At 41.8% G+C, this 23,485-nt stretch overlaps 2 protein-coding genes across 2 annotated transcripts; both read right to left on the bottom strand.

Moving 5' to 3' along the window:
- Positions 1–8,165: 8,165 nt before the first annotated feature.
- LOC133728205 (protein LIGHT-DEPENDENT SHORT HYPOCOTYLS 10-like) lies at positions 8,166–11,014 on the bottom strand. Its single transcript, XM_062155612.1, has 2 exons — positions 10,262–11,014; positions 8,166–8,545 (listed from the first exon to the last, which is right to left on the bottom strand). Exon 1 carries the CDS (start codon positions 10,864–10,866, stop codon positions 10,285–10,287), a length of 582 nt encoding a protein of 193 aa, XP_062011596.1. The 5' UTR covers positions 10,867–11,014; the 3' UTR covers positions 8,166–8,545; positions 10,262–10,284.
- A 267-nt stretch (positions 11,015–11,281) lies between these two features.
- On the bottom strand, positions 11,282–22,679 carry LOC133730972 (uncharacterized). Its single transcript, XM_062158460.1, has 3 exons — positions 21,933–22,679; positions 11,405–11,524; positions 11,282–11,317 (listed from the first exon to the last, which is right to left on the bottom strand). The coding sequence occupies exons 1-3, from the start codon at positions 22,677–22,679 to the stop codon at positions 11,282–11,284; spliced, it is 903 nt and encodes a 300-aa protein (XP_062014444.1).
- Between the last annotated feature and the right edge of the window lie 806 nt (positions 22,680–23,485).

The raw sequence follows: 23,485 nt of genomic DNA, 5'->3' as shown, positions 1-23,485 counted from the left end.
TTCTTATCTCAAATGCGGAGGGTTGATTGCTATATATATCTCGGCTGCTGGCAGTGTGGGGTTACTTAAATGACAACAAAAACTTGGTTGGTTTGGGCTGTAGCGAGGAGAAGAGAATGAGTTTGGGAGTTCGGTGGGCCTGGGCTCAAATAGTGAGAGTTGGTGGTTGATGGGTGGAAAGTAGGGCTGGGCTCGGGTCGGGCCGGGCCCGGAATTTGGTAAAACCGAGACCGAGCCCGAAACAATCGGTCCGGGCCGATTCGGGCTTTTTCGAAAATAGAAACCGACAGAAACCGATCCCTAACGGGCCGGTTCGGTCTTCGGGCTTTTCGGGCCCAATATGCAAAATATACACAAAATTCAGTAAGAGGCGAGGTTTGAACCCCCGACCTCTTACACGAAATGCTTGCTCCCAACCACTAGAGCACGAGATGCTCTCAATACATTATGTGCAAAGCTTATATTTATTTCGTCCTAGGCGGTAGAATTTAGAACCCAGAACCCTATTTTACCTTCTATACTCTCTTTCTCTTCGACACATCTTCTTCTTCTTCTGCAATTCTACTTCATATCTTTTTCTTTTTTTTTCCTTTTTTCTGCCATATCAAGTACCATCATCGGCTCATCGCTTCCCAATTTCACATGCATCCCTCTTTTATATGTGTGCGCGTCTCTCTCTGTTCAATTCAACTCTCTGTCTCTCATTGTGCCTAACTGATCAATTCGAGATTCGTGCAGTTCAATCACTTTGACAATTACATAAATAAACCCCCCCCTCTCCAAATCCCCATGTCAATCCTTCAGGTCTGTGAACCCTCTCTCTCTCTCTCTCTCTCTCTCTCTATTCCTGTTATCAAGTTTCTTCATCGATTAACAGCATTGGGTTTTGTGTAGGATCTTTGACTCTTCCTCGCCCCTCGGAATTTCCAACACAAACTCTCTGGTAAATTTCTTACACTCTCTGTTTGATTGCCTGTAACAACAAAACCAAACAAAACGAATTTAGAAATGGGGATTGATTTGTTATTTTCTGAAAATTCTATTGGATTCTGGTTTAGACTCCTTCTTACAGTCCATGGCCGCCTCCGCCTCCGCCGCCTGCGAAACCGCCGAGTCGAGAGGCTGGCTTGGGAGGAGAGTTTCGAGAGGCTGAGATGGAAGGGAAAGGTTTAGGAGGAGGAGGAGCTGGGCAGCTGGCTTGGGAGGAGATGGTTTCGCTGAGATGGAGGAGAAATCGGGTTGGGTCGGGCTTTCGGTCTCCGAATATTTGAAGCCCGAGACCGAACCGAAAATATACATTCGGGTCGGGCTTTGCACCGAACCGAGATTTTCCATACTAAAACCGAACCGAATCGGGTTTTTTTGCTCGGTCCGGCTCGGGTCTTCGGTCTTTCGGGTCCCGACGCCTACCCCTAGTGGAAAGGCAATGTGATTGGCTGGCTAGCATTCAATTAATGGTTTAATTAAGAAAGTAGCTGCCACTTGTCAAGGCTGGATTGGCATCCAATCAATTAAGCAAAGTTGCCTGCACGTTTTCTTTAATTAACCAAAGGCTAGGTTAATTAAGCCATGCAATCCCAACACCAAATTCATTATCATCTTTTCTTTTCTTTCTTGATGTTGACTATAATTGACCACGTTGAGAATTTGTCATTTTGATGAAAACTCTAATTTGCTTGGCTTTTGCACCAATTTCTCACGATTTCCGCAATTCTGCTTATTTCCTACACAATAAATAAAATTGGATTAATTACATTATAATTAGCTCAAGGATTAGCTTATTTCTAGTGTTTTAGGTACAATTACATGCATATAAATGCGTGTAATCAACATGTCAACAATTTCACAGTAAGCATACAACAAAGCAATCAACCCAAATCCAAAATTTTGATACCAGTAGCAAATTCATCAACACACACTCATTCTGAACATGCAACCCATACCGCACAGCCAACCCAAATCTTCAACTTTCAGGGACTAACATCCGATTGTCACCAAGTACCAAACTTTGATTCAAGGTCGGGGTTATACCTTGGAAAATCGAAAATCAACTTCAATCACCCAAACTCAGCTTCCCGAGCTCTCTGCCGAAACTGGAATGGTGGTGAACTGTTGACTTCCATGCTAGCCGCTCAACAAGCTTCTCGAGGGTTGATCTTTGAGTGTAGCCGAGCAAGAAACGGAGCCTAGAAATGCTGGGAAAGTCGCCGGCGTCGAAAAACACGGTAGAACCGAGATGAACCCAGAAATGAAGTTGTCAAAACATGATCCAATTTTAAAACTAATTACATAAACATGTAGACCATGACGAGGGGATGAATTTCCATACCAAATACACCCCAAACGGTGGCCGGAGTCGCTGGAATTCATTGAAACTCGCCGGAGGTTCTTCAAGCTTTGGATCGTCGATTCTTCTTTCCCAATCGCTGCATGTATAATCTGGGACCACAGGGATGTAGACGACACTGATACGAAGCTTCTGGTGGCCACGCGTCGTCGTGGGGTGGCCGGACAGCGTCCCCCTGGTGGGGTTTCCTTCTCAGGTCGCGGTGGCGTCCGGGTCAGATCTCCAAGCTCTCTCTCTCTCTCTCTCTCTCTCTCTCGTGTTTTCTAGAACTGATCCCCATCATTGATCTGATCAAGGAATATAAATACCCCAACTTATATTGTAATCAAGGGCTAGGATGAAGCAGTGGATAGATCAATGGCTAGGATTGCACCGCAATAGTTTCTTTTTATTTAAATGAATTTCCATAATTTCCAATTATGATTATATACGAGAGAGAGAGAGAGAGAGAGGCAAAAAAAAAAGGAAGTGATGGGTAAAATGGTCATTTTAGACCAAATTGTATGAGATTTGAATGTCTAGGGAGTTATTTGTTAAAATTAAGATGTTAGGGACTGAACTGTCGACGTAACAAAAGTACAGGGGGGGACCAGTAATTTTCCCTTTAAATAATCAAACATCTAGCTACATTTAGATATCAATTTTAGTATAGCGTGCACATTATACTTCTAATTTAACTTTAAATTCAATAATAATAGATAAAAATAATTTTAGTGTGTCTTGCTAGTGTCAAATTTTTTTTGAAAAATCATAAAAGAAATTTGGGGAATTCATTTAGAATACTCTTTAGCACATTATGCTTTATCAATAGTGAGTTCATGGTGTGAAAAGAAATTGAATGAAAATAGGGGTTGACATGGTTTAGACCAGGGTTCTAAAAATCGGCCTAGGAGGTCGACTAGGCGGCTGTAGGCCGTTCCGATTATGGCCTAGTCAATCGAGCTAGGCGTGAGGGATAAAATCGGCCGCCTAGGCGGGCTGGGCGGCCCCGGCTTGGCGCTGGGTGGTCGGCAACTAGGCGGACTGATGCAAATCATAACCACATCTCTCTCCACCAACCTCTCACTCTCGCCGCTTCTCCTCCTCCTCATCCGAATCGCTGCCGTATGTAACGCCCCAAGCTGGTAATCTTGGCGACATGATCGACTTCTTTATCAAGAGCGTGTAACCAAGCCAGAACGAAGCCGGAAAGGTTGCCGGTAATGATGAACAAGGCAGAGCCATAGCTACCCAGAACCGCAAACCATCAAAACCCAATCCAAACTAAAAACTAATTACTTAGACATGTAGAGGAAGACGAGGGGAGGAGATTCCATACCACAGGTAGTCTAAAAGGTGACCGGAACAGATGGGGATTGCAGAGCTCACAGGGGAAGTCTCGGAGCTTCCAGTCGTTGCTTCTCTGTTCACCGTCGATGCATGGACGATCTGAGGGTGCAGGGAGGTAGGCGACGCAAAGACGAAGACGTGGGTGCCCGCGCGCCGTCGTGGGGTGGCTGGAAGTGGAATTTCCGGTCGGGTCGCCTGCCGGGTCGCGCTGTGTCTCGGGTTAGAGAGCACTGAGCTCTCTCTCTCCCTCTCTCTCGAAATTTCATGTATTCTCCCACTGTTCACCAAGTTATATAGATGTGTCCAATTGATAATGGATGGCTAGGATCAAGAGGTGGAGACGATGGATGACTAGGATCGCTCCACCCATTTTCTATTTCCTTAATTAATTTCCAAAATCTCAAAACTTAGGTAAATCACTATAAAATAGTTAAAAAATTAAAATAATTAAAAACCGCCTAGTCCCCGCCTAGGCTCCCGCCTAGGCCCTTAGGCGCTAGTCCCCGGGTCACCGCCCGACTAGCGCCTAGCGTTTTTTAGAACCTTGGTTTAGACATGTTTAGATGTGTCATGAGAGCACTTTCAGAAATGCAATTGTAATTTGAAATTCACCGGTGTCATAAGCTTCATATTCACAGAGTATAACGTCTAGAATATGCCTTAACTAGTGGAACACTAAAATATTAAACTAATTTTTTTATTATAGATTTTCTTGATTTTTTACTTTGAAACATCATAAAGAAAAATTAATAAATTAAAATTTTGGTATTCCGCAACTCATTCTAAAAAACAGAAGCGGGGCTTTACATGGTTTTGCACGTTAGGAGGTGTCATGGGTGAGCCCGTGGAATGCAATGGCATGCCGAAACATGTTAAATCTTGTTAACACTATTTTTTTTTTTTTTTAAATTCTCTTGTTACCATAAGCTCACTATTCCTAGAGATTGACTTTTAGAACGAAACCCTCAAACAATTTTTATAAGTTTTATTTTTTTTTTACTTTGAAAATTGTAAAAAAAATTGGGTCGTGATTTTTGAGTTCCATTAGTTTGAAAAGTTTTAACTGTTATCATTTGTGGGTAGAAAATTTTTGATAAGAAAATAAGAACAACCGATTTTGCCAAACATTGTGTGTTATAATCCACAATTTTGAATAGGAATCATGATCTTAGAGATTTTTTTTAATCCCTTTCAGAATTTGTGGCGTGTTTAGTTTCCACAGGGTTGGTGCATGAATTATAATTTTTTTATTTAAATTTAGTGCCCCAAATTATATTTAATTTATTAATAATGCCCCTTTTTTTTGTAATTTATTCCCCAAATCTTAGTGCCTTAAATTATAGTTACTTTATAGTTTTTAAAAATTTTATTTTATAATTATGTATTTAATATTATAAATTACTAATTAAAACCTTAGGATAATGCCCGGTACCATTTGGTCTAGTGTATGCCTCCCCTTCGTAAGTGGGAGGTTTTGAGTTCAACTCACGAAAAAGGGTTTTTTGCACCAACAGTGTCTGGAGACTTGGGTGACTGACAATATGATACCCGAACTTACAAAGTTATCAAAGTAATACCCAGACTCAATTTTTCGTATCAACGTGGTACCTGCGTCAATTTTCCGTCACGTCTTCGTCAATTTGACCACGTGCGATGCACGTGACTCGTTAAATGAGACTAAAAAGACTGATTTGCCCTCAATTCATTAATTTTCTCTCCTATTCATCATCTTCTTCCTTGAAACAAATCAAATCGAAAACCCTAAACATCATTGTTCTCTAAAGCCCAAAATAGTTGGGAAATTTGCAAGTAACTTTCCAGTGCCATTGTTAGAAGATTAAAACAAGCCACCAGCTTCTCCATCTCATCCATCTACTTCTTCTTCTCCATTCAGGCTCGGGACACCCAAGTCTTGGTCCCGATGATTAGATCGGCAAGACGGCGACGGCAATGACGTGGCGGTGGGGGGAGGAGGAAGAGGGCTGGGGGGAAAAGGATGGAGGAAATGTTGGCGGGATGAACTGGTGGAGTTTCCCGATCGTCGATGTTCTTGAAATCTTGCCCAGATTCAACAAATCTCGGCCATCCATTACGGCTCCGTTGGCCCCATCTTCTGCCGGGAAGAAGAAGAAGAAGAAGAAGAAGATGGAGAAGCTAGCGGTGGTGGAGTCAAAGCTGGCTGAGTTACCGCCAAAGGAGAAGAGTTCGAAGGAGGAGGATTCATAGAGTGGGCAAATGCTCAAGCTGGACTACGACGACGTTTTGAGTGCTTGGTCCGACAAAGTGTCGCCGTTTCCGGAGGAGTTGCAGGGCGGCGCTGATGGAAACAGAGCGAGGTGGCGGCGGTGGTAGAGGTGAGGGAGGAGTCGGGGAAGTTGGCGTAGAAAACAGTGTCGTCTGGGAGGCGGGAGTTTTTGTGGGAGAAGATGGAGGAGGAGGATGGGTCCAGGTCTGGAGGTGCCGCCATGGTTTTTGCTCAGTCGGTGGAGGTCTCGATTCTGCTGCGGCTGAAAGTTTGTTCTGGTGTATCAAGTTTGGGCACAACAGCACCATACTCTATTAGCTTACACTTTTTTGTTTTCCGGGGAAGGAGGTGAGGGTTGTTGGGGAGGGGGGAGGTGGTGTGGGTTTGACGGAGGGAAATAATGGTTTATTATTACCAGGTGGTGTTGAGGAGGAGAGGAAGGTGGTGATTGGGTTGTGGAGGAGTGGAAAAGTCTTTTTTACCCTTATTTTGCGAGTCATGTGCCTCACACGTGGTCAGGATTGACGGCGCCTTGACGGAAAATTGACGTAGGTACCACGTTGATACGAAAAATTGAGTCTGGGTATTACTTTGATAACTTTGTAAGTTCGGGTATCATATTGTCAGTCACCCAAGTCTCCAGACACTGTTGGTGCAAAAAACCCCACGAAAAACTAGTTGTAGCATATGAATTATTTACCTGATAAAAAAAAAATAAAAAATAAAAAAGGTTTAGGATAACTATAATACGTTATCTCCGGCAGATTGCCGTTACAGTCCTTTCAATCCTATTTTGCTAGTAGAAAACCAAAAAAAAAAAAACCTTAGGATAACTATAATACGTTATCTCGGCAATCTGGAACAGTCCTTTCAATCCTATTTGCTAGTAGGTAGTTACAGACTTGCATTAATTGTTTGTTTCTCAAGTGAAAATCGATCTAGCTCACAAGAGGAGCCCGAAAATAATTTCCAAATCTTTTTCAAAGACTAGAAATAGTTGTTGAAGACATGATCGACGCATGAACAACTATCACATATCTAACAATGGTTGATCAAATACTATATAACGGATCATCTTAAGGGGATTATGAAATTAAGTTTGGTGGAGATACAATATCCTCCATAAATATGATGATCATGTTTAGAAGAAAACATTTTCGATTAGCAGTCTAAGATAAGAAGAAAATTCAACAGTGTCGAGCAATTAACCTTTGAAGAATAGAGTTCATCACTACTGTCTACTGATTCGGCCAATATGCTTCAATCGAGGAAAGACGACTATAATAGTAGAAACACGAAGACTATAGTTGAAGATCGATCAAACATTTAAAAGTTCAACGGTTCAAACACAAAATTCTAATATTATGTTAGACAACCATTAGCACTCAAAATTTTAGGATTCTAATTTAAGAATTTGTCACAATATATGCATGCATGTGTAGTGGCCGGCCAACAGATGATACTTGAAACTGCACAGAATTGTTTCAAAAAACTGATGTGCAATTCGAGGAAGCTAATCAAATAGCATTTAATCATGGATTGGAGAAGTGAAGTATGAAGATCGACAAGGGTAAACACGATCTTGTGGATATCTCAGTATAATGAAAACATGAAAACGTACATTCTGAAAATGAAGTTTGGTGTGATGAGATGATTCCAATATGGAGGAAACGTATATACTAATACACTATATGAGATGTAATAAAACGAGAGCTTTCACATCTGCGGATCGAGAAAACATATTTGTTTACGAGTTTATGGAATGAAAATGAAACTGGTCAGATTCTTACTGTCATTCATCAGTACATGAGTAGTTTAATATATGAAGTATATATATAGAGATTTAATAAGCTGATAAGAGGAACTCTAAGCTTGGAATATATACCATGCATGGATTCTTTTCTCACTCATCTTCGACACTCTTTTTCTTCAAATGATGATCGATGCTCTTGAGTCAATATGTTTGATCAGTCTCACAAATCTATATATGTTTCTTCAATATTATGCCTACGATCAAGGACTCACGTATGACCACCTGCTGTCGAGTTTTACAAGAAATCTGCTTATAGATCAATTCGGTATTGGACAAATGGAGAAACGAAGAGACAAATAAGGCCAGGGTGTGAAGAACGAATCAATCTATTTATATAGACCGATATATTCTTATAGAATCTCACAACAATCAATAATGACTTCTTCTACCAGCTGGTATATATTAATGCAGAATCAGGAACAGTTGAACTATTGAAGCACAATATATAGTACTCTTGCATCAATCGAGAGAGTTGATGATATATGTTCATGGTAAATATAAACTTAAACATATATATGACATTAATTTGCTGACTAAATAACCTACAAGAAAGTTGTGAAGGAAACTTACTTACTCATCTCCAGTGCAGCTTCATCTTTACCGACACTTCACGTCTTAATTCTCATTAAAATTAATAATAAACAAGTGCTAATTTAAAGAAAATAAACAAGGATCGACTTGATCAAAGGTAGCATATGCATTTTCACATCTGCGGATCAAGAAAGGTAGCATATGCATGGAGTTGAGTATTGCATAATATATCCAGAACAGTAGAGCTCCAAGGCTTCATGGTGTATTTGGGTTTAGGCGCCTGAAATTGACAATCAAGGTACGATAGTTAAATTTAAGTAAATAGATTCAGAGGAAGAGAAACACGTAGCCTCACCTACACCTTCCAAAACAGCAATCAAACGAGGACTGAAATTGAAAGCTGTGGAGATCATGCATGATCGACGTCTCGAATTAAGGGTCACTAAGATTATACTAATAAACAACCATTACAACTCTAAAGTTTAAGCTATCAAGTTAATAATATATTAAGGTTTTGCATCCACCAAATCAATGCATTGTAACAGAATGTGTCGGGGAAAATAATCTGCATTTGAGAAGCAAAGAGATGCATATAAAGAGAGACACATTGGTGCAGCATCACCATCAGCAAAATGCAAACCAACAAGAATTGAAGTTATGGAACTGAGTTTTCAAACCCAATATCTCCTACAACCAAATAAAGCTCTGATTATGTGTCGGAAAATATACTTGAAAGCCTAACTCGTTTAAATTATGAGGCTTTTATAAAGTAAGTTTTTTTTTTTTTTTTTTTGGGGACAATTATAGAGTGATTATTTATACACAACTTGAGTTTCTCTATAAGCATTAAGCTAATTAACATGCAATGGACATTGTCAGTGTAAACATTAGGCGGAAACATAAACACTCACAAAGAAAGTGAGCTAATGGGACATAATTGGATGCGTTGATGATAAAATGTAATCCAAAGAAGCCGTGGTGTAATGCTTATCCCAAATTCACTGAGCAACTTAGGCTAAAGGTTACTACCACCGTTAATCTGATTAAGACTAAAGACAAACTGAGTAAGCTGTACAAAGGCCAATTATTTGTATATATCTTGAAAGAAAAGGACATCGATCCCATCATGGTGATTAGTGAATATAAAGAAAGGAACAGGAAAGTACTGTAAATTATTAAAATGTGTCAGATCAAGACAAAGCTTGAGAGAAGATTTAGTGTTTAATGGTACTATACATGAGATCTTAGTGATGGTTAATGTCAAAAACACCAAGCATTTTGTCTATCCTACGTTATATAAATTATGACACAGATATTATATAATGTGTAATTTGTGTATATGTATATATCATGACTCATGAGTACATGAATATTATTAACAGTGATATATATAATGTTGTTATATCGATCCATTCATGGCGGGCAGAAAATCGTGCAGAATCCCAAAAGGGCTATGAATACAAAAAAGCAAACATCATATGTTTCTAATGAGAATATTAAACTTCAAAATTGAGCCACAAAATACCCCATGATTTAATTTTCATGAGAGAGAGAGAGAGAGAGAGAGAGAGAGAGAGAGATCCATTTGTACCTTAGTACGTTTATGAAATAATCTAGTTATTTTTCTTTATATATTGAGACAATTAACTTAAAGTAAAGTTAATTAGTACTGTTATGATGTCTTTTTCTCATAAAAGCTAGCTAACAATAGGTACTAGCAAAATTAGGGTTTAAAATTCTTGGCGTAGGGTTCGAAGTAAATGATCTGAAGATGAATATACTACGAAATTAATCATCCATTTACCCTACACTATTTATATTTTTTGCCTGAAATGTTTTTTTTTTTTTTTCATTCCCAAAACGGTAATGGACTGAAAAATTAAGTGAAAACTGAAACTCAGAATCTAGTTACTTGAAAAACATATAATTTTCTCATACCCAGATCAAGAAGTTACTGTTTATAGCAAGAAAGTAAAACATGAAATTAATTAATTACCATATATTGTTGAGGTGGATCGATTAAGATCGCTGCTGCATGGTGGTGAAGTTTGGATTACTACTGTGATCATGGTTGGCCTTGATCAGATTCCTCTTCTTTTTCTTCTTCTTGTACGGAATCCCTCTTGCCTTGGCCTGAGAGTCTCTCACTTCACGCAGATACACTCTTATAGCTCCACTTGCAAATGGGTTAGTTTCAGGCAACCCACCATTCTCTTCATATGCAGCTCTGAGCCGTCCGATCAGTGCATCTAGGCTGCCCCAAGCTTGCCTGAGCGGACAGGTGCAAGGTCCGGGAGGTTCGGGCTGCCCGAAGAACACGCACCCTTGTAAGTGCACCTTGGTCTTCCCAAATTGGTCCAAGTACCTGAGGAAATCGAGCACATGGTTGGAGTTGCTCTGCGAAAGAGCGACCGGGGGTCTCTGGTTCCTCAAGTACTGCCCGAAGGTGTTCCAATCCCTCCTCTTCTGTGACTCGTACCGGCTCAGCTGAGCCGGCGGCTGCTTCTGCTGTTGTTGATGATCGTCGCCAGCAGCAGAAGCAGAATTATTAGCCGAAGAAGACGATGCTTCTGCTACATCTTTTCCTTTGTTGCTCGACATGATTATTGGGCGAGTGAAGCTGCAAAGGAATTTGGGGGGAGAAGAAAACAAAATTTGAGTGGAAGAGAGAAGAAAAAAAGAAAAGAAAAGAGAAAAAAAATATTTGGAGATCACATCAAGGGGGCTATGGCTAGTGAGGAGACATGGTATGGGACCAATGAAAGTGCTTTAGCTCCTCTTTTTCTTCCTCTCTCAAATTATTTTCTTGCTTTAATGGTACTATTAGATAGTGTTAATAGTAGTTTATTGTTTTTCCATATCTTTATTATTGTGCTTCCATCATCAAAGCAATCATTATCGACTATATTAGCGTAATTAGTACTATGGTTTCATTACCTGTGGACTAGGTAACCCGAGTTAATAGATTGGGATTAGGCGTTTAGCGTTTGCATTTACTCTCGAGAGTCCAGATTACTCATTTCACTTCTAGTCTAGGGTCTAATAATGTATCCTAGAGGATCAATTATATTATTTTTGTAATAGAAATAGACATTTAAAAAAAAAAAAAAAAATTTGGTTACAAAGAGGCCCAAAGGACCTGGGCAGAAAGAAAACTAAAAAAGATGAGATCCAACTTGGCCAAATGTTCTAAATAGGGGTCATCATTTGGCCCTTCGGCTCTAACTCTATCAATCCCAGCAATGTCATCAAGCAAAGCCTGGATAACATGCACAGGATAGACATTAAAACTTATGCAATAACTAATGAAGGATTCTATCCGGTACCTCAATGAATGACTAATGACAATTATTATTCACGACATCAAGCATCTACGTGTTATTTGCTTTTGATATATCCTTGGATATATCTCATATAATCACTTTAGTATTTTTATTTTGATCATAGGAAAAAAAGAATAAAGAAGGAACACACAATTCTAAAGCGATTATGTGGGATTAAAATGCCACAATTTTTTTTTTTTTTTTTTAGAATAAAAATGCCACAAAATGTCTTTGGAAGAAAGATGAAAAAAATTTCTACGCACTAACAGTGCAAGTGAACCAACAGATACAGTAGATCTCAACTATTGATATTTATAGACAACATTCCTTTTAATAACAAAAAAATATACTTGATGTTACCTAGTCGTCTATTTATGTTGGTGTAAGTATACGTTGGTTCACCGAATACTTTCTCATAAATATATACATCCTACAAAATTTGTTAAACATCATCACTCTCAATTGACAAAACTAAAGATGCATAAGAGAGAATAACTAGGGTAAAATTAGTTTTGCCATACATCTTGTTTGGTTATGGACTATCTTGTTCAATTGCTTGCCAACACTTTTTGTTATCATTTATTATTGTAATGGATCCAAATTATTTCATTCCAAGGGATTGGTTCCTTTTGAATGCTAAACCAATAACTCAAATTAAATTTTAACTCCTACCTAGTCTCCAACATAGTTTGAACAGTTTGATTTTTGACTTTTTGTAGGTGGATGGTGAGATTATATACAGTGTTTAAGATGAGCTGGTTGACCCTCAAAGATTTTCCATTACATCAAAAGTTATATTAAACAAAATAATGATCATTACCAACTTGGCTTAAGTATTCTAAATGCTCAACAATATATAATTAAATCGCCTACCACGTGTGTCATCAAGCTGAGGTTTCGGTGCTTTGTGGAGGAGGTCCTGTCACAAAAAGAAATTTCTTTCTTATAAATAGGAAAACCATCACCACTGCCAATAATGCTTAGTGATGATACTTATAAATAATATCTGAAATGTACTAGTGTTTGCTGTGGTGATGTTTTTGTTGTTTCCCTTATCCTTTTTGCCCTTTATCACATAGGATATGGGCCAAATGCAATGCCTCTAAAGGTCTGTTTCCAAAATTCTAGCTACATGTCAAATTCCCTTCTAGCTTTCAATTCTTTGAGTAAGACATAAGCAAGGCCCAATGATCAAACATTTTTGTTTGGTACACTAGAATTCGTCAATAGAAAACCGATTGAAATTGAAAAAAAAAAAATCCTTATAATTTGATTGATAAGAAGAACAGGGTTTTAATTTGGTGTTATGTGGGTAGACATTCTAAAATTGATAATGAGCATTAGGAGCCACAACGGGACCGACAGTTGTTTTTGACAATTCATGTCAAAAAATTCAAAAATGAAGAAAACACGTAAAACTTCCAAGAATTTACTTCAAAATTACGTGGAATTTCTACGTCGGATGGCGATTGCTACAATCCCGAGGAAACAAATCACATGATCTACTGGTGTTTTGTTAGTGATGTTTTTGTTGCTTCCCTTAACTTCTTTCCTTTAATTTCGTCATAAAATCGTTATGGGCCAAAGTCTCTATCCGGGGCAATTAGGGTGGAAATTTCTACAACTGATGATGAACTTTAGGAGCCACAATGAATCAAAAATTATTTTAATTCGGTGTCATGAAGAAAATTTGCTTGCCATAACACACAAATCTTCAAAACGGTAATTTCAAAATTTCATTGACTTTCTGCTACTATTAACAGGAGAACTGTTATGATCCTAGAGAATAAATGATTGTTCGAGCGCTCCAGTTACATGTATGATTGCAAAGATAAAAAGCAAAAATAGAAAGAATAAAAACAACTTCTCTCATCATAAGAGCCGTCAAGAAATTAAACTAAGTGCTTTCTCTAGGGTTATTCCGCCGCTCATCTCAGCATCAATTCAAACGTCGACTAAGGTGGACAAAGTTTCTGCAAGGCTGGTTGCCACCTTGGCTATCTCGGAGCAAGGATGACTAGTGACTACGTTCGGTGCAGTTGGAGGCTCGGCTATATCGACCCACTTCTATGCTGGGGATTGTTTCCTGCAGGGTTGGAAGAAAGCAGATCCAAAGGCTTTCATGGGGACGATGTCCAAGGTATAGGGTTTGCAAAATCGTCTGTCAATCAGAGCTCAGGCAAACCATTTTGTGTTTTGTTTTAACAATAAATCTAAGCGTTTGAAGATTATGATGGGAGGTCCGTGGTTTTTTGGGAAGTGTATGCTTGCATTGGAAGATTACGACAGCTTGTTTGATGTTACTAGGGTTCCGATCACTGGAATTCTGGTTGGGGTAGAGATATTTGGATTACCACTGGCACTGTTTATCGAAGTGGCGGTGATGATGATTGGTTCCACCTTGGGGAAGGTTTTAGGGCAGGATAAGCCAGCGATCTGGTGTGGGACGGCACACGTTCAGATTCGGTACCGCATATCGAATCCTGTAAAGCAAGTATATCTACCGCTGTTATTTGAATTTACCTCTGAGGTAGAGGCAACTGTGAAGTTCAAGTATGAGAAGATGGTTGGGTATTGTGAAGTCTATGGGTTGTTGGAGCATCTGGTTGATGGATGCATTAGTGGCTCGAGGTGGAGCTTGGTAGTGGAAACCCTAACCTAACCTAGGTTCTAGGGTTCTAAGAAGGGAATGTTTGTGGTGGCTACAGGCAAGGTTGGATCAAGTTCTGGTAGTTAGAGTGTGGTGTAGCTTACAGGTTTGGTGGCTAGGGCTTCTGCCCCAAATCTATTCACTGCAACTCTTAATTAAGTCTAACAGTTTCACTGTTCCAGGTTTATCTGCATAGGCCTTGGCTAAGCAGCTCAACATGTTCAAGCCAAAACTGGTTGAGGTGAGGATTTCCCCATCGCAGGCGATGGTGGGAACAGAGGAGGCAGTTCAGATCACAGGTTTGAAACAAACTGTTATGAATGGCGTTGGTTCCATTTTGCAAGCAGACAATGAGTCTTAACACAGTTGTCACAATTTCAGTGGAGCTGGATTTCATGTCGGTTCTGTCTTTTCTGGTGAAGAATGATATGCTAAAAGTTTCTTGTGTCAACAAGCTAGGCTAGAGTGGGTCGTCCCGTGGGCAACAAGAATAAGCCTAAAGGAGAGGGTGACAGGACCCACCCCAATTTCACCCTGAAATCCGAGGTGGTTCTGTAGAGACCCATTTCAGGAATAATTCTACCGAAAATTCGACATTATTACTCTTAAAAATGGACTACCTAAATATCAAACCTGTAAATAATATTTTAACTCAAGGATCCCAACAACCAAATTCAAATTCCACTTGCTTCACTTTACATCTCAGTTCAATAGTCTGGTGATCAGAGCAATCTAAGTATTTAATCGATGTATTACATAAGTAGGTTAAACGATAACCTATGACGAAGATAGAGGTGGTGGGCACTATGCCTCGGTTCCTATGCACGCCCAACCTCAACTAATATGCAGACTGGGCACGAAAAACCGAAAAGCTCAGAGAAAAGCATTTAGAAAACCGTTAGAGTGAGTGGACGAAAAATAATTAATTGCAATTAAGGTAAAATAAACTATTTAATGTTTTTCCAATTTAACTTTCATATAAAAACCAAAGCATGTATCAAGATTTCAAAGAAGAATACTTTTAACTGTCTACTCTTAATCATTCTCTAGTATTGAAATCTCAAATCATGCTATAAATCATCTCAAAAATTGTTTCAAATCCTCACATGATAGAATATCTCAAAATCATTTAGAAATCTTAGAAATCTCATTTAAAATACTCACATCATAAAATAGGCGATGACCAGAGGGTACTGTCGACCAGGTGACACATCAGAGGGTACTATCAACAGGAATTGAAGGAGGCGATGGCTAAAGGGTATTGTCGACCATATGACGCATTGGAGGGTATACTCACTACAACAGGAACCATTTTTTCTGACGACTAAATTCGGTCGGAAAAGGCATTTTTTGGTCGGAAATACGTATTTCCGACCAAAAATGTTCGTCTGTGGTGGTCAGGAATATTCTCGTCATAAATGCTCTACTACCAACCAGTCGTCGGAATAACAAGCATTTTCTACTACATTTTTCCGTCATTGGTGGTCAGAAATATTATTTTTTCCGTCGAAATATTCCTTCAAAAATATTTTAATGTCGTCAAAAATATTGTCTGGAGGGTATTGCTGACCAAAATATTGTCTGGAGGGTACTGCTGACCAGACTATTCCCTGGAGAATACTGCTCATGACCAGGTAACGCATGCATGCGCTAACATCATCATCTTTCATAATTTACCTCCTCAATTATATAACTATAAACTTAAACTCATTATCTTTCATAAGATTTAAATCAAACCATCGTCTTTCCAAAAGCAAATCTCAATAGTTAGAAATTCAAATAGCTCGATGAAATAATAAAGACTTTTAGAAATGAAAACAGTATCAACTTCACCATCTTCGTAAATCATAATCATGTCAACGAAAACATAACTCATCAAATCTCGATAAATCGTCCATACTCAAATATCATCATAAAAATTGATATGATAAATCGATGCTCAAAAAATAGTACCTCTCGAAAAACACAATTTATGAAATCTTGATAATGCAACCATACTCGAATACTCGAATATCATACTATAAATTAATACAAGAAATTAATATTCAGAAGATAATATTGCATGCACATTTAATTTAAAATCAAATGTCCACTCACAGAATTACAACTATGACGGTCGTCCGACAAATTCCTCTTCGAGCTTGATCTACACGTCGTCCTCAAAAGCAAACGAGGTATGATTTCTTCAATGTTTTGATTCATCATCCTCGCTATGATTCGTGTAACATAGTTTGGAGGGTTTGAAGTACGGTGAATGAGCGTCGAAACACGGGTGGTCTTGTCGCCAGGGGAGGCCAGAATGAGAAGTTCCAGTCGGGTAAGCCGTTGCGGGTTGTTGAAGCGAAGAATGTTGTGCGGGGGCTACAGGCGAGGTGTTTGTGGGCTGGTGAGGCTAACAGAGCCGGTTCAGATTTTCCGATGGCCGATTCGGTGCTTTTCCGACCGGTTTTGGTGGTTCCACCGCCAGTTCTGGACTCTTGGGATCAAGGGCTTCAAGGTGTGCAGCGGAGGAAGCTAGGGTTTTAAGGTTACGATTTTGAGGTTTCAGGGTTAGGGCTTTGTGCTGATAACATGTTTTAGGAAATCAGAAATTCCCAAGTTGTGCTTTCATTGATAATAGGGCCCTCTTTATATAGAGGATTACAACCAGAGCATATGAGCCTTACATGGAAATAGAATCATACAATGAATAAGATATCTCCGAGAATATCTGTAAGACTAATCCTATTACAACTTGGACAAGTTACTAGAGTTTGGGTCAGACACATAAATCAAATATCCTTAAACATACATGAATTTTATTTCAATAATTCAAAGGGCATTAATTTATACACCTATTTTTGACATAATCCTAAATTGTGTAAACTAGGATAAATAATGTCATTTTTTTTTTTAATCTCTAGAAATTACCACATCTCAAATATAACATCAGTATATTAGCAGTGACTGCTTGGCTACTTGCCATCAGAAAGGGGCTGGACTTGGCTAAGTCATTGAACCTGTAAAACGTCACTATTGAGAGTGACTGCTTGGAAGTAGTTAAGTTGATTAGCAGTGCAAACCATGACATTGATGAAAATGGGGCTCTTTTGGATGATATAGTGGTTCTCATGAAGAGTATTCCAGGAGTAAAACTTAATCATGCTCCTTGTACATGTAATAATGTAGCACATAGAGTTGCTGCTACTGCTTTTGAGTCGTTCCAACATGAGGTCTGGTTTCATCAGCCTCCTAGTATTATACATGATGTACTCCATATGACTCTGCTCATACTACTTAACTCTTCAATAAAATTACTAACCATTTATTTAAAAAAATATATAACATAAGTATAAAAAAATCACCACAATTGACTGTATGCTTTGAAATACCTTGATTACAGATTCTTATTATATAGCACATTAGTCACAAATGTCTATTCATAACTTATATTTTTTCCACGAAGAGAGAGATATATAGAGCTAGCTAGCAGCTCTTTTCCCTCTTGTGGATCTGTACTTTGGCTTCCACTAGGAGTCTGGGATTATTGGGGCTTATATATCATCTGCCACCTCCTGAGAGACAATAGACATCTGACCGGATCAGGTGCAGCCAGATCGGTATAGATGATAACTAAGTATAGAATGTTTGATTATGTGAACCAAGTGTAGATTAATAGACATTATGAATGAATTTTGCTTAATACAAGATTGGGTAATTGAGTTTCTATTTATTTTTCTTTCAAACATTCTTTTCAACAAAAAGGAAAAAAAAGAAAACTTTGTTCTCTTATTTGGAAATTACTTATGCTTCTTAAAGTTAAAGTTATTATAACATTTTTAGCAGATTCTCTATCTTGGCTCCTGTTGGTGTCGAAAAATTCCGTAGAGGAGTTTGACTCACTAATGAATGCGGACTGGAGCGGGAGCTGACCGGGAACAATTGAGAAGCTTCCCTAGAGCGTTGACTCGAAGTTTGACCGTCGGCTCGAGGAGGAGGGGGGGGTACCTGCAGAAAACTCTCCGATACCTAAGTCAGTACGTTTCTTAGTAGTGGAGTAGAGTGAATTGGAATTCGATGATTTACCTCGACGTCGAGCAGCCTATTTATAGGTGTACTTTGGCGTGGGCTGCAAGTAAACTTGCACAGCAAGTCGCAGTGACTTGAGCGGCACACCACCATTAAGGCCGTATTCACTCCTGCAATAACCGTCACTTATTGGCGGCCATAATTGCCATATTGAATGTCGCATTTATCGTCGCATTTACGACTACATTAATTGTCGCATTTATTGCTGCCATTACTTTTCTTTAATCGCCTTGATTGTAGGGTCAAATTTGTTGACCACCCCCACAAAGCCCCCAAATTTTCTCATTGGGAATTCATCCCAAGAGAAAATTTCCAAAGCTCAAATTTCTCTATGGGCTCCACATCTTTATACTTCTCTTTGGGCACCCTTCTTTGAATTTCATCTAGGCCTTCCTCGTGTTGAAAATGTAGATGCCCGTATAAGAAGATCATCGTTCCTTATTTCGAGTCGGTATCTCATCTCGTCAACGATGCCGACATCAACGAGCCCAAATCAGGACTCAGATTTGCCCTTGTCTTGCATCCATTCTAGTGTTGGGTCTTCGCATCGCGGACTTGTCAGCTTGTGGCGTCTCCGGTGCCTCGCCCACAGCATCGAAACCTAGTTTCTAGTCTCGCCTGCGCTCGGTGCCCCCGCTGAGCTGCCATGTTCCTAAGCCGTGCCCCCAGCGCAGCTCAAACCAGACTCCGAGCCTGAGGTACCCTGCTGCGAAACTCTTCCTCTTTTCCCTTCTTAGTCACCTAACATTCTACGACGTCGGCCTCGACGTTATGACGTCTCCTTCACAATGACCATCACGTCGACGTCGACGTCGGCGTCGATGATGTCTTCTTTAATGTATGCGGCGTCAACCTCGACGGTGGTGACTTTTCCTCAATAACCACGACACCAACCTCGACGTCGGTGATGTCCTTCTCAATAACTACGATGCCATCCTCAACGTCGATGATGTCGCTCTCAATAACCTTGGCGCTAACCTTCACTTCGGTGTCAACCTCGACATCGGCGCCAACCTCTACGGCGGGACGTTTTTCTCAATAACCTCGGCACCAACCTCGACGTCGGTGACTTCTTTCTCAATAACATCGGCGCTAACCTCAACGTCGCGACGTCTTTCGCAATAACCTTAGTGTCGACCTCGACGTTGGCGTCTCGTCGTCCGCCCTTGGCGTCAACCTCGACACGGCGTCTCATAGTCGGCGTAGGCATTTTTCTCAGCGCCGACCTTGACCTCGATGTCGGTGTCGAACTCGACGTTGGTGACGTCTTTCAAAATATCCTCAGTGTCGACCTCGACGTTGGCGTCTTGTCGTCGGCCCTTGGCGTCAACTTCGACGTCGGTGTAGGCATTTTTCTCAATAACTTCACCTTAGCGTCGACCTCGACGAGGGTGCCTCGACGTCGGTGTCAACCTCGGGTCGGCGTAGGCGTCTATTTTAATGAAGGCAAGGGTGTTCCTCTCGACGAGGGTGCCTCAACGTAGGTGTCCATTTCGACAAGGGTGCCTCGATGTCGGCGTCCATTTCGACTAGGGAGCCTCGACGTCGGCGTCCATTTCGACGAGGGCGCCTCGACGTCAGCGTAAGCGCCTCGATGTTGGAGTCTATTTCGACAAGGGTGCCTTGACGAGGGTGCCACGTCGTCGGCGTAGGCATCCATTTCGACAAGGGTGCCTCGACGAGGGTGTCACGTCATCGGCATTAATCTTAATGTCGGCCTAGGTGATGATGCCCAAGTGACGACGATGACGGCCGCAACGACCGTCATGGCTTGGACACATATTCCATTCTCCTATATGCCCCCTTGTTTTTCTTGGCTCCTATGGATGCCTATGATCTCCTATGTGACGATCCAATAATTGCCTCCCTCGACGAGGATGCCTCAAAATCGAAGTCTGTTTCGACGAGGATGCTTCGAAATCGAAGTCTATTTCGACGAGGGTGCCTCGAAATCGGCTCTCCTATATGCCCCTTGTATTCCACTCCCCTAGTTGCCCCCTTGTTTTTCTTGTCTATGCTCGCAGACGCTCAGAAAGAAAAACAAAACGAGAGTAAAATATTCGAGGCATGGAGCTGTGCAAAACAATAGAAGAATGGAAACCAAACCGTGATGGCGAGTCTATCCGCCACGCATTGGTTACACACCTTATATCCTGCATGATTAAAATTCGTCACGCCATCCCACCCCTGCCTGCAGCGAGGGTGTGGTCCATCATCCCTCGGCGGGGGTGAGGCACGCCATCCCACCCCCGCCTGTAGCGAGGGTGTGGTCCATCATCCCACCCCCGCCCTCGGCGAGGGGTGAGGCACGCCATCCCACCCCCGCCTGCAGCGAGGGTGTGGTCCATCATCCCACCCCCGCCCTCGGCGAGGGGGGAGGCACGCCATCCTACCCCCGCCTACAGCGAGGGTGTGGTCCATCATCCCGCCCCCGCCCTCGGCGAGGGGCGAGGTACGCCATCCCACCCCCGCCTGCAGCGAGGGTGTGGTCCATCATCCCGCCCCCGCCCTCGGCGAGGGGGGAGGCACGCCATCCCACCCCCGCCTGCAGCGAGGGTGTGGTCCATCATCCCACCCCCGCCCTCGACAAGGGGTGAGGCACGCCATCCCACCCCCGCCTGCAACGAGGGTGTGGTCCATCATCCCAACCCCGCCCTCGGCGAGGGGTGAGGCATGCCATCCTCCCCGAAGCATTAAGGTAACTGTCCTACTCGAGGAACCAGCTCCTATACATCAAATGTTATTGTCCTACTCGATGAACCAGTTTCGAACCATTAAGGCAACTGTCCTACTCGAGGAACCAGCTCCTATGAATCAAACGTAACTGTCCTACTCGAGGAACCAGTTCAGTAGGAACTAGTTTCGAACCATTAAGGCAACTGTCCTACTCGAGGAACCAGCTCCTACGAATCAAATCAACTGTCCTACTCGAGGAACCAGTTTCGAACCATTTAGGCAACTGTCCTGCTCGAGGAACCAGCTCCTACGAATCAAACGTAACTGTCCTACTCGAGGAACCAGTTTCGAACCATTAAGGCAACTGTCCTACTCGAGGAACCAGCTCCTACGAATCAAATCAATTGTCCTACTTGAGGAACCAGTTTCTACAAATTGAATGCAACTGTCCTACTCGAGGAACCAGTCATACATATTAATAGGACTGTCCTACTCGAGGAACCAGTCCCAGTGATATTATTCACACGAGAAATACAAAATACATAATTTCAATAGTCTCTCGAATGAGATATCAACACACGCAAAAATCACTTAAACTCTTTTATGTTTCTTACCTGAGTTTTACGAGTTGTGCCATCTTTTGATCAAAATGAAGTCACCATATTATCGTACCTTCTCCATTACTCGAGATGAATTTCGGCGTGTGGACTTTTCCATGAACCCTCTGATTGCCTTAATTTATATCATTTTATACTGAAGGAGTTTACCAGCCTTCATTGCTGTAACGATTGCTGGTCGCACTCCCTGACACTTATATATTCCGTGCCCCCTTCTCTCGGGTAGCGGGCAATATCGACTTCTCTCAACCTCGTCACTAGCCTCCGGTTGGGGGGGGGGGGGGGCGGCTTCTCAAATATTCCTTCATGACCGTGTCTTTTGTATATGGTCACAGGGTGAATCGTAAACCATTCTTCAAGGGGATAATCTTGAGGCTGCCCTCCTTTATCACTCTGAATGTCATTCTTTGTGTTATTCCATTCAACTTCTCTCGAGGTGACAACGGCAGTGAGTTGGGCTTCGCGTGCTTCTTTGGCTTTTTCAATTCTGATCTCCCCCTGAACCCTTGTAATGATGTCGTCCATGTCCTTTAGCAGATCACGCAACAAACTTTCGCATAATGGCATCCCCAAAAGCAATCCTTCTCGGAAGGCGATCGCGGCGAATTGGGGATCACAATTAACATGGCGCATTTCAGCTGTAAACCTTTTGAAAAATTTCCCTACTTTTTCCCCCGGCTTCTGCTTGGTACTGAAAAGAGTCGCCATATCCTTCTTTTGCTTGCGATTGCATAAGTATTGCGAAATGAAAGCGCGGCTCAATGTGTCGAAATCCGGTATAGAATGTGGCTTGAGATCTTGGAACCATGTCGATGCCGATCCCGTGAGACTGGAAGGAAAGATCTTGCACATTAATTTTTCGTCGGTTGTCTCGATGGACATCTGTTGTTTGTACCCTTTGATATGGTCCACCGGATCGGTCGTTCCGTCGTATTTGTGGAATACCGGCGTGGTAAACCTACGGGGCTTTGCCGTATTCAGAATGTCGTCGGTAAACGGAGACTTACCGACGTCCTTTGCGATTTTCGCCGCCAACTCTTGTGGGCCAGCACGCTTGCATGCATCAATCATCTTTTCCATCTTCTCGCGCCACGATTAGTTGCGCGCCCTCTTAGATTGGCCTAGACCGGTTCCGCCGTTCTGCCCCCCATTCGACGTGCCTCCTACCCTTTCGACGAGGGGTCTGCCAGAGATTCCCCCGATAACGCCGCTGGCGCCTGCGTTTTCTACCACGTTGTTGATTTGGTGGGGATCGCCGATGGCGTCATCGTCTAACGAATCACTGTCAAGTTGTAGGAACCTTTCAAGTTTTGGTCGACGACGAGCCTCGCGGTCCTGCTTTTCCTTCCGAAATTGCTCGAGTTCCTGCCTCAGTCTCTGCGTCTCGTCAGCTGGAGGCAAGTTCAGGTCGCCAATGGGGCTCGGGATGGACCCATACAACGGCTGGTGGGGAGGAATTTCGTCATTACCAGTCCTCAGTGACAGAAATGGAATCCCGTCAGGGGCAGCTCCCGCCATCACTTTTTAGGGATAAGTGTTTCCCACAGACGGCGCCACTTATTGGTGTCGAAAAATTCCGTAGAGGAGTTTGACTCACCAATGAATGCGGACTGGAGCGGAAGATGACCGGGAACAATCGAGAAGCTTCCCTCGAGCGTTGACTCGAAGTTTGACGGTCGGCTCGAGGAGGAGGGGGGGTACCTGCAGAAAACTCTCTGATGCCTAAGTCAGTACGTTTCTTAGTAGTGGAGTAGAGTGAATTGGAATTCGATGATTTACCTCGATGTCGAGCAGCCTATTTATAGGTGTACTTTGGCGTGGGCTGCAAGTAAACTTGCACAGCAAGTCGCAGTGACTTGAGCGGCACACCACCATTAAGGCCGTAT

This window comes from Rosa rugosa, chromosome 2 (genome assembly GCF_958449725.1).
Source record: "Rosa rugosa chromosome 2, drRosRugo1.1, whole genome shotgun sequence".
In the NCBI taxonomy this organism is placed as follows: Eukaryota; Viridiplantae; Streptophyta; class Magnoliopsida; order Rosales; family Rosaceae; genus Rosa; species Rosa rugosa.
The sequence above is the reverse complement of the archived record's forward strand: the minus strand, read 5'-3'. Positions and strand labels throughout refer to the sequence as shown.

Excerpts from the sequence above, each read along its gene's own strand:
- LOC133728205 (XM_062155612.1), bottom strand. The coding sequence starts at position 10,866 with ATGTCGAGCAACAAAGGAAAAGATGTAGCAGAAGCATCGTCTTCTTCG.
- LOC133730972 (XM_062158460.1), bottom strand. The coding sequence starts at position 22,679 with ATGGAAAAGATGATTGATGCATGCAAGCGTGCTGGCCCACAAGAGTTG. Across the intron at positions 11,525-21,932 it reads AATGGTTTACGATTCACCCT|GCTTTGCTTGATGACATTGC; the intron begins GTGACCATATAC and ends CATGTTATCCAG. Across the intron at positions 11,318-11,404 it reads TTAGTTTTCTTTCTGCCCAG|GATACATTATTAGACCCTAG; the intron begins GTCCTTTGGGCC and ends TTGATCCTCTAG.